Here is an 11,472-nt window from a genome sequence, read left to right as displayed (position 1 = left end):
GGCAACCTTGAGCACTGTGAGAGCTGTTTTAAACAGAAAGTGACTCCCTGTTTTGTCTAATAGCATACAATAGTCTGTGAGTCGTTGCTGAGAATTCCCAGTCGGTCCATAGAGAATTTCGGTGGAAGTCCTACTGAAATACTTGAATGGTACCATACAGCAAATCTTAGGAGTTCTTCTGGGAGATTTTGATAGTTACAGCCTTGACCTCTGTGTACTCCTGGAGGGCATACTCCCCTCTGAAACCCAGACACATGGTGCAAACAATAAGGAAACTAAGATAAACTAATTGAATAAATGAATGTTGGTCTTATTCTAGAAATCTGGAAATCTGGAATCACTCACAGTTCTCTCCCATTCCCGGACATCTTAAACCCTCCGAAGGGACATTGGGTACTCATGGCATTGTAGCAGTTCACCCTATGATAAAGAGGAAATCAAAGGCCCAGTTCAAATACCTTTGAAATACAAAATCTGGCAGCGTAAATTCATTCGAAACATTCCTTCAACAATGTGCGTTATACGGATGTGATTATTGAACTAGATTTGAGTAAACTGAATAATCCATAACTAATCACGTCCTTATAATCTACAGTGTTGAAGAGGTGTTTCATATGAAATCACGCTGCCAGATTATAATGAGGTTTACAGAATTTGCACAGATCCGTGCTCTTTTGCCAGATGAAAATGTTGCCCGAAATGGTCAAAAGCTTTTGGCGGTGTCCATACATACCACACCATGCCGGCCTGTAAAGCTGAGGACACGGTGAGGGCTTTGTCGATGTCATTGGTGAAAACTCCGGCAGCCAGGCCGTAATGGGTGGCGTTGGCCCTCTGAATTACCTCATTCACGGTGCGGAAACGCATGATCTGCTGCACCGGTCCAAAGATCTGAGCGAGAGAAGAGAGAGAAAGAGAGGAGGGGGAGAGAAAGAGAGTGAGACAGATCATTTGTGCATTCTCATGCGTGCACGTATGTATGTGTGTGTGTGCGAGAAAGAGTATGTTGTGTGTGTGTGTGTGTTTACCTCTTCTCTGGCAATACGCATGTCGTCAGTGACGTTAGAGAAGACAGTGGGCTGGATGAAGAGGCTGTTCCGGTTCCAGGGCCCACCCCCACACTCCAGTGTGGCCCCTTCCTTCTTCCCACTCTCGATTAGCTCCAGGATCTTATCAAACTGCTTCTGATCTATCTGCACCAACAAGGAGAACATCCGACAAATCATCACCACACAAGCTTTGACTGTCATTCTAAAAGTGTTAATATGAAAGCCTCACATCTTGCGACATTGATATTAAAACTCACTCGACTGTCCTGAACTCACTCGACTGTACTGCTATTGTTATCCATTTGAGGAATAACAGTGTGTTCTACCACAATACCTTACCTGTGGTCCCTGGTCCACTCCTGGTACCAGTGGGTTTCCCAGGACCTTGTTACGGGCCTTTTCCGCGCTACGACAAACAAACTCCTCATAGATGGAGTCCTCCACAAACACCCTGGAGCCAGCCAGACAGCACTGACCCTGGTTGAAGAAGAGACCACTGTGGGCCTGCTCCACCGCATACTCCACTACAACACACATACACACTCATGTTATGTTCATGAACACAGACACAAACTCAACGCATCCCAAAAACATATACACATAAACACACACAGACAAGCATACGTATGCACAAACACACACACACACACGCACACACTCACACTTACAGTCACAGTCTGCAAAGACAATATTGGGGTTCTTGCCGCCCAGCTCCAGAGTGACACGTTTCAGGTTGCTGTCACCAGCAGCCTTCTGGATGAGTTTCCCTACCTGGAAATCCCCGCAGGAAAAAATGCTCAATTTACAACATAACTAATACCAAAACCCCCATCCTATCTGGCAACCATTCACACCAAATGGGGAGGGCACTGGGCTATTGGTTTAGGAGATAGCAGATTACGTCAGAATCTGGACCAAACAGAAAGGATATTGTGAACTAAGGTTTGGGTGATCAGTGACATGTGTCATGATTGAAAGTGAATGGGTCATTCTCTGAATACATACAGCAGTTGATCCAGTGAATGCTATTTTGTCAATGTCCATATGATGAGCAATGGCATTGCCTGCTGTTGGACCGTATCCTGGCAACACGTTCACCACGCCCGGGGGAAAACCAGCCTGGACACACAGACACACACACACACACACACACACACACACACACACACACACACACACACACACACACACACACACACACACACACACACACACACACACACACACACACACACACACACACACACACACACACACACACACACATACACAGACAGAATGAAAGAGACCAACACAACATGATCTTATTAACTCAGGTCTATATTTTTTTAAATGTTTGATTTAGGAATCATTAATTATGGACGTGCCTCAACAACATTATGCCATTAGCTAGTTCTCATAGTCTCACTTCAGAATTAGATGTTCATCCATGTTTCTCAATCGTCTAATTCCAAAGTTCTACCAAATGTCACATTTCAAAGTGTTTAAGGTTAAGTTTAGGCATTATTTTGAAGGTTAGGGTTAAGTTCAGACATGAACTGGAAATGTTTTAGGTTAGGCATTAACTCAGAATGGTTACGGTAAGGTTTAAGGTTTGGTTTGGGATATCAAAAACAACTTTCTATCATTTGATTGAAACGTGCAACCTTTGGAATCAGAGGCAGATGCTTATGTCCATCCGCCGAAAACTACTCGAAGATAACAGAGCTCACTGTTGCCCCTAGTGGCCGGTTTCCACGTCAACTCCCAACGTCCTCAGACATGGATGGACGTCGAATACTGACTGACATAATGGGGGACCTGGCTGAGCTCGTCAAGGCAATGACCGCAATGACCGCAGGAGCCTCTAGGGTTAGGCGTAACTTCAAAGGTTTCACAAAAGGGTAAAGAGCAGAGCCAGATTAAAACGGGGGGAAAAAACACACTTCGTCCTTGAGGTTGAGGGTGAGTAATAGTCGTTGAGTTAAGCACAACATATCTTGAGGGTGCGGCTAATGTGTTGTGAGAATACCTCTGAAGTATTTGAGGTGGATGTGCGTGTTCACATGTGTGTTGTCTACCTCTTTGATAAGGCAGGCCATGTGCAGGGCTGTTAGTGGTGTCTGTTCAGCTGGTTTGATGATTACAGTGTTCCCACAGCACAGAGCTGGAGCGATCTTCCAGGCAAACATCATCACAGGGAAATTCCACTGCGTTCAGAGGAGTAAAGGTATGGGTTATATGAGAGCTGAGGACACACGTGCATGCGCACACATGCACACACACACACACACACACACACACACACGCACACACACACACACACACACACACACACACACACACACACACACACACACACACACACACACACACACACACACACACACACACACACACACACACACACACACACACACACACACACACACACACACACACACACAAAGGGGATTTACTTACTGGAATGATTTGTCCACACACCCCTATGGGCTCGTGTCGTGTGTAGGTAAAATACTCTCCATCTGAAGACAATGACATGTAAAGGAATCTGGGCAGTAAGTCTGCTGTTCTGTCCTTTGAAACGATTTCATAATTGTTACAGTACCAGTCAAAGGTTTGGACACACCTACTCAAAGGATTTTTCTTTATTTTTACTATTTTGTACACTGTAGAATAATAGTGAAAACATGGTTGAGAGAATGCCAAGTGTGCAAAGCTGTCATCAAAGGGTGAAGGGTGGCTACTTTGAAGAAACTAAAATCTAAAATATATTTTGATTTGTTTATCACTTGTTTGGTTATTACATGACTCCATATGTGTTATTTCATAGTTTTGATGTCTTCACTATTATTCTACAATGTAGAAAATAGTAATAAAGAAACACCCTTGAATGAGTTGGTGTGTCCAAACTTTTGACTGGTACGGTATGTAAATACAATTGTTGATACACATCATTTAATACAATAGATATATAGATATAGATATATACATACAGTAAATTCATGTCAATCGGGTGGATATGATCTCATATTTGGGAGATGGTCAAATTGCGGATTAACTCACCTACAGGAATGGTTTTGCCTTGTATCTTGTCGGCCCATCCTCCATAATAACGCAGGGTTTTAACAGTGGCCATTAGATCCACAAAGTACGCCATGAGGAAGATCTTCCCTGAGTCAAGAGCCTCCAACGTCTGAGTACATATACATTAAACAGAACTCCTCAGCAACATCTAGCAAATGCATAACAAATATTGAGCCCAGGTATGGGACATGTGGGACATATGGTTGTTGAGCACTTGCAGTGTTAGACTGTGTGTGTGTGTGTTCCTCACAGCCAGCCGGAGGCGATCCCTCTCCACCAGGTCAGCCAGCCTGTTGAGCAACAGTCCTCTGTCGGACGCATCCATGCATCGCCATGGAGACCCCAGCTGGAAAGCTGCCCTAGCACTCTGGACCGCCTTGTCCACATCCTCCTGGGTACGAAAGGAAAGTTAGGCACACACATCCACACAGACAGGCACACTTACGAAAGTCACACAGGCACGCAAACAGACACAAGCGCACGAACACACATCCTCTTACTCTCTCTCTCTCTTTCTCAACCGTACTCAAAGAACCACACACTCAAAATAATGTATTGATTGATTGTTTGACTAATTGACAATGTCACTCACGGTGTCTGCCTCCTCTACCTCACACAGCAGGTCTCCAGTGGCAGGGTTGTGAACTGGCATCTTCCGTCCGCTGCAGGAATCATGCCACTCGTTATCAATGAATATCTGATCTCCCCAAATCACAGAAAGACACAACAGCAAAACAGATGACGTTAGTAAAAACCTCACTAATGAAAAGGCCTTGCACACAGACCCAACAAACCCCAAGCTGGTGCTGTACACTGAGTGTACAAAACATTAAGGACACCTTCCTAATATTGAGTTGCACCTCCCCTTTGTCCATTCACCCTCTGAATGGCACGCATAAACGACCCATGTCACACTTAAAAATCATTCTTTATGCTGATCTCCTCCCCGTCATCTACACTGATTGAAGTGGATTTAACAAGTGACATAAGTAAGTGCTCATAGCTTTCACTTGGATTCACCTGGTCAGCCAATGTCACGGAAAGAGCAGGTGTCCTTAATGTTTTGTACACTCAGTGTATACTGTACACTACACACAAACACTCCTGTGTCAATGAACTCCTAATCTGATCCTAGATCTGTTTGCATTGTCTTGCCAATTATAGGAATTGACATGCCAAAACATAACAAAACAGTGACCATGGGAGTTGGCTATATAGAGAAAACAGATCTGGGACCAGGCTAAAGAACGCCCTCCCTCCTGTCATCCATGACCACGGGCCTCTGGCAGAGAGCATAGTTTTCCATTTCAGGGAACAGACTCCATAACAATGAGTTAGATTTTTATCCTCAGTAGAGCATGTTTTATAGCTTTGTCCTGACCAGATCTCTGTTTAATGTATAAGGAAGATTAACCTTTGATTAAATCCTTTCACTTGATTAGATGCATCTGAGTGTTGTTGGTAAGTCAATATATTAAAATAATAAATCGTGGTAACTCTACTGTAATAAATTTTCTGATAAGATCACAGTAAACAGTTTACTGACTTCCTCTGCTCCTGGGAACCGTCTTGCCAAGGGGATGTAAATACCACACTTATTCTACTACATCTCCAATAGACACACACACACGCACACACACACACACACACACACACACACACACACACACACACACACACACACACACACACACACACACACACAACACACACACACACACACACACACACACACACACAAAGTAATCATGAAGAACTATTAATGAAATTAATTATGAATAAAATGCATCAGCGCATGGAGATGTTTAGACGGCATTTTGTAGCTGACGATTTAGAGAGGGGACATCTGGAAAAAGACTGGACTTCACAACATACTGTGTGATATTCACTGTAGCAAAAGCTTTTTCACCACCCAATATACTACAAAATACTCCTAAAACTAATGATGCATAGATGATTTTAGTACTCCACAAAATTCAACACTTAAAACAAAAAGCAAAAGAGAATACCTAACCTACACAAACATAATGACATACTACATTAGATTGTTCCAGCTGACCTTAGTGTACTGGACCTCCAGGTTAGGGACGGGCATGGGCATGGTCTGTTTGGCTGGCCCGGCGTCTCCGTGGTCCGGATCATGGTCCTGGTGGTTCTGGCAGTTTCCTGGCTCGGAGCTCATGTTGCCCTGTTTTCCTACTGGGACAGCAAAAGGTGAAATTGTATGACACTGGGCTGAACACATGCCCCTCTCCCATCCCACCTACCGTCTCCTGCCCCTTCCTCTCATTGAGAGGCACTGATTGGACAATAGGCAAACCTGTGGAAGGGGGTGATTTGCATTGTTCAACCTGATTGGAGGGATGGTGAGAACCTGTGAGAACTTCACAGTGACGGGTTCTATCAAAGAGACGTGGTTGGTGGACATTTAAGTAAATCAAGCCGACCAATCAAGTTTCCAAACTACGAAAAGAGAAAGACAACACACTAAAGTAAAAATAACACAGTAAAATCTACTAAAAGCAATACAAGCAATGTGTGTGCCCGTGTGAGCGCGCATAGTACTCGCAAGAGCAAGTGTGCAAACGTTGTCATCCCTATATAATTGTCTTTCCTACAGAATATACCATATGAAAATTCTGCCAAATGAGATATTGGCATCTGCTACTGCCTCACACTAAGGGGTCAGAGGTCGCGACTGGCACCATAAAGTCGGGGCTGGCGGTGCTGGCTCCAGAGCCCTGATCTCATCTCATTAGGCTACAGAGGGAACCTGAGGACAGCAGGGTCATGTTTATTAGGCACTAAATTAAACAAAACAGAGTGAAACATGGAGGAACTACCTGGATAAAATGCTGATTTTTGTTTTCCATTGCAAAAAGTTTTCGGTCCACTTTTTCAACCATCATTATCGTGTCACTTTTGGCATCACATGGACTGAAACAGGGAGGGACTACCTGTTGTGTCTCCTAATGAACACAAAACTGTTTAGTTATTGGACACGAATGACAAATGTTTCTTGTCGGACAGTAGTTGGCAAATATGTTGATAGAGCTGTTTTTTTTGTGACCCACATTTTTTTATGACAATAAAATTGGACTATTTTAGTGACCCAGGATTTCATTGCTAGTCATGTGTGTAACATGTTCAATTGAACAATTAGTTAAATTTGTGTCTTAAAAAAGTTTACTTGGGAAAAAATACTTTAGAAACAATGCATCATATTGACATTGTGTTTGCATGAACATTACTCTGATGTGACTGATTGTAACTGACTCTGCATTTTGAAGCACTACTTGAGAAAGACAGAATTCAAAATGTATTAGCCTATTATATTTCATGGATAATATTTCACAGCAGTCGTTTTCGTAATCAGCTGACATTCTTATAAAATCAAAGTCACATTTACAGAAAATGTATCCATTTTCATGTACTCCTGAAGAAAAAAAGTTAAAGTTATTTTACTGTCTTCACTTGATGTGAAAAGTATTTTTAGTTTAATTTTAAAATGAAATCCAAATAGTTTCTAAATCCAAACTTTATACCAAACATAATTATGGTATGTCAAGAAAAACAGGTTATTTACACAAGAATAATGTACAGTTATTATAACTTAATTAACCTTGACTTGTGACGTATGGCATTAGCAGACTGTGAGAAACAAATAAATGACTGGACGCAATGGACCTGAGTTTGGCTGTCTTACCTGTGCATGCAGATGGTGCACCTGCAGATTGAACGTTCTCAACTCCAATCACCGGCATGTCTTCAACTCTCTTCACTGCAGCCCCAAATTTGAGAAAGGCAAAAGTACCCAACGCAGACCCACCACCCTTCTTATATAGTTGCACTCACTGGTAAAAAAAAAAAATTACCCACTTCTTACTGGGACCAACAGAGAATCACGTAGCTGTCGCACCCACCAGGGACCCACGCCTTTGGGCCCATACGCTTAATCACTGTTCAAACAGAACCAATCCCTATTTTCCACTTTATACACCACGCTTGTTGTACACTGGCCGCGAGGCAAGCACGCATACCGCTCAGCTTCCATGACCGTGAAATGCAGCATGTCATTTTTTGACGTGAGAGCCACCTCTTGTCTTTCCCCGTCACCTTTGCATTGGTCCAAACCACTTATCTCTGCTGAAAGGGAAATTTAAAAAAGGGACTAGTTTTACACCACTTTGGGATATTGCACGCCCGATTTGGAGGCGGTGAACGTAATAATTGGGAAGATTTTAGCTTTGATAAGGGCCCCCTGCTGGCCCGCTGTCTCCCAGGAACAATACCATCGCATAACTGTGTCTGGTGCGGCTCTATTTTGGTGTAGCCTGTCTGGAAAGACGCAAAGTCCTTTGAAAATGACCCCTGGGCTTAGACAACATAACCTTCGTAATTAACCCTAGTTAAATAATGAAAAGCACAGCGGAGCTGCGTTTTGGAGTTTTGTAATGTGCCGTGAAAAAGAGCCATACGCTGATGCATTTTTCTCTTTGTCGCAAACTCAGAGCACATTTTGGACTCACTTAGAAGGCTGATTCTTTGAGCCAATTGCAGTGGCGATGAGGATGAGGATGAGGATGAGGATGATATCCTTGTCAAGGAAATTAGGCTCGATGGTGTCTTATAAAACTGAACATCTGTATGCCAGAAAGAAGGAACAAAAGCCCCATCAGTGCTATTTGCAACTAATGACCGCATCCCAACCCAATAGACATTTAATCAGCTCTCCGTATGTGATGAGTGCATGCATGTGTGTGTGAGTATGTGTGCATCTGTATTTGCTGTGTGTTGTAATGTATGTGTTTGTGTGTGCGTGCCTGTGTGTATGGTAGGGTCCTGGGAGGGTCCTTGGTGGTGTCTCCAGTGAGTCTAGTCTGTGTTGGTTGTCGCCATGGTTCCATGACACGTGTTGCCCCAGTGGCTGTGCTAATGACGGGAGGGAGGAGGAGTGGCGGGACTGCCGGATCACTCAGCCTGGACTGGGACTGGGACTGGGCCTAGGTCGGTCAAAGGAGGCGTCGCAGCCTGACAGCACCGGGTGTCCCACAATTGAGCCTGAGTGGAACCGACGACCCATTGGAGAGAGGAAGAGAGGGATATGGAGGGATATGGAGAGAGAGGATTTGCACAGACGCCAGAAACATAGAGAAAGCAGGGCAAGTCAGAGTTACAATTAAAGTAAACATGCAGCATAGAGACAAAATGAGAGAGTCTGGATTGGTGGCCTGCTTTCAATGTTGATACTCTATCATGAAATAGAAAATAGTCAATCCTGTACAAGTCTTCCTCTTTGCATTATCTTGTGTAGGCTGGCTTCCTTGTATGATATTATATACACTACCGTTCAAATGTTTGGGGTCACTTATAAATGTCCTTGTTTTTGAAAGAAAAGCTAATGTTTTTGTCCATTCAAATAACATCAAATTGATCAGAAATACAGTGTAGACAGTGTTAATGTTGTAAATGACTATTGTAGCTGCAAACGGCTGATTTTTAATGGAATATCTACATAGGTGTACAGAGGCCCATTAACAGCAACCATCACTCCTGTGTTCCAATGGCACGTTGTGTTAGCTAATCCAAGTTTATCATTTTAAAAGGGTAATTGATCATTAAACATTTTTTTGCAATGATGTTAGCCCAGCTGAAATATGTTGTCTGATTAAAGAAGCAATAAAACTGTCCTTAGATATATGTAAGTAGATATACCATTAAAAATCAGCAGTTTCCAGCTACAATAGTCATTTACAACACTAACAATGTCTACACTGTATTTCTGATCAATTTCAGGTTATTTGAATGGACAAAAAATTTGTTTTTCTTTCAAAACAATGGCATTTCTAATTGACCCTTAACTTTTGAAAGGTAGTGTATGTTCGTCTAAGATAATTCCTTATTGTTTCTGAACCAAAAACTTTGGTTCAAGGTCAACACATTATATTCCAACTCCAAGGATCCTGAGACTTACCAGAGGAACATACAGATGTAGGATCTTAATTTGATCACCCTGTTGTTGCAGGAAATGTCCTGTACAGCTGGACATAGAAACGTAATGTATTCAAGGTTTAAAAAGGCTTCTAAAGTTTATACTTTCCACAAACATTTAAGGCTTGATTTGCCCTAACTAAAAATGTATTGACCCCTACAAGAATGTAAAGTTGTTTCTAAGCTGCAAGACTCAGTCCAGGGTCATATATGCTGCTGTCACTGAATCATTTGATCCCAGACCCACTCTTTTCATGGTAACTCTTGACATTTTAACCCATTTAGTCTTTCAGCTTGTTGTTTAGGTTGACATTATACAGATCTGCCAGCTAAGTTAATATTTCATTTCTCTTGTTTTACTTCTGAAGGAGGAAACAACCGTTTACAAGAGCAATGAAAAGCAGGTATGATAAACAAAACACATAGCATAGATATTTGTATTTGCCAAGGTAGCAGCTACTCTCCCTGTGGTTCAGCAAATTAAGGCAGTTAAACATTACAACAGATTTCACAACAGATTAAGTGTGTGCCCCCAGGCCACTACTCTACTGCCACATATCTACAACACAAAATCCATGTGTACCTTTTTTTATTTCACCGTTATTTAACCAGGTAGGCTAGTTGAGAACAAGTTCTCATTTGCAACTGCGACCTGGCCAAGATAAAGCATAGCAGTGTGAACAGACAACACAGAGTTACACATGGAGTAAACAATTAGCAAGTCAATAACACAGTAGAAAAAATGGGCAGTCTATGTACAATGTGTGCAAAAGGCATGAGGAGGTAGGCGAATAATACAATTTTGCAGATTAACACTGGAGTGATAAATGTACAGATGGTCATGTACAGGCATATATTGGTGTGCAAAAGAGCAGAAAAGTAAATAAATAAAAACAGTATAAAAACAGTATGGGAATGAGGTAGGTGAAAATGGGTGGGCTATTTACCTATAGACTATGTACAGCTGCAGCGATCGGTTAGCTGCTCGGATAGCTGATGTTTGAAGTTGGTGAGGGAGATAAAAGTCTCCAACTTCAGCGATTTTTGCAATTCGTTCCAGTCACAGGCAGCAGAGTACTGGAACGAAAGGCGGCCAAATGAGGTGTTGGCTTTAGGGATGATCAGTGAGATACACCTGCTGGAGCGCGTGCTACGGATGGGTGTTGCCATCGTGACCAGTGAACTGAGATAAGGTGGAGCTTTACCTAGCATGGACTTGTAGATGACCTGGAGCCAGTGGGTCTGGCGACGAATATGTAGTGAGGGCCAGCCGACTAGAGCATACAAGTCGCAGTGGTGGGTGGTATAAGGTGCTTTAGTGACAAAACGGATGGCACTGTGATAGACTGCATCCAGTTTGCTGAGT

The 11,472-nt window shown here is 42.7% G+C and overlaps 1 protein-coding gene across 2 annotated transcripts; it reads right to left on the bottom strand.

Annotated features, from left to right (window-relative positions):
• Positions 1-95: 95 nt before the first annotated feature.
• On the bottom strand, positions 96-7,929 carry LOC118358107 (aldehyde dehydrogenase 1A1-like). Of its 2 annotated transcripts, none has more exons than XM_052478589.1 (14): positions 7,822-7,929; positions 6,175-6,314; positions 4,708-4,812; positions 4,366-4,506; positions 4,095-4,224; positions 3,492-3,553; positions 3,110-3,238; positions 2,055-2,168; positions 1,718-1,820; positions 1,389-1,573; positions 1,029-1,193; positions 734-891; positions 346-420; positions 96-239 (listed from the first exon to the last, which is right to left on the bottom strand). In XM_052478589.1, the coding sequence occupies exons 1-14, from the start codon at positions 7,877-7,879 to the stop codon at positions 167-169; spliced, it is 1,638 nt and encodes a 545-aa protein (XP_052334549.1). In that variant the 5' UTR covers positions 7,880-7,929; the 3' UTR covers positions 96-166. The 2 variants fall into 2 exon arrangements, with proteins under 2 accessions (XP_052334549.1, XP_052334550.1); XM_052478590.1 differs by having other exon boundaries at positions 6,175-6,311; positions 7,822-7,924.
• Between the last annotated feature and the right edge of the window lie 3,543 nt (positions 7,930-11,472).

Source organism: Oncorhynchus keta, chromosome 25 (assembly GCF_023373465.1).
Source record: "Oncorhynchus keta strain PuntledgeMale-10-30-2019 chromosome 25, Oket_V2, whole genome shotgun sequence".
Taxonomy (NCBI): Eukaryota; Metazoa; Chordata; class Actinopteri; order Salmoniformes; family Salmonidae; genus Oncorhynchus; species Oncorhynchus keta.
The sequence above is the reverse complement of the archived record's forward strand: the minus strand, read 5'-3'. Positions and strand labels throughout refer to the sequence as shown.

Bases quoted from the DNA above. Each gene is read 5' to 3' on its own strand.
- LOC118358107 (XM_052478589.1), bottom strand. From the start codon at position 7,879: ATGCCGGTGATTGGAGTTGAGAACGTTCAATCTGCAGGTGCACCATCT. The intron at 4,507-4,707 runs GTGAGTGACATT...TTTCGTACCCAG, and splicing joins AGGTAGAGGAGGCAGACACC to GAGGATGTGGACAAGGCGGT. The intron at 240-345 runs GTGAGTGATTCC...TCTGGGTTTCAG, and splicing joins TCCGGGAATGGGAGAGAACT to AGGGGAGTATGCCCTCCAGG.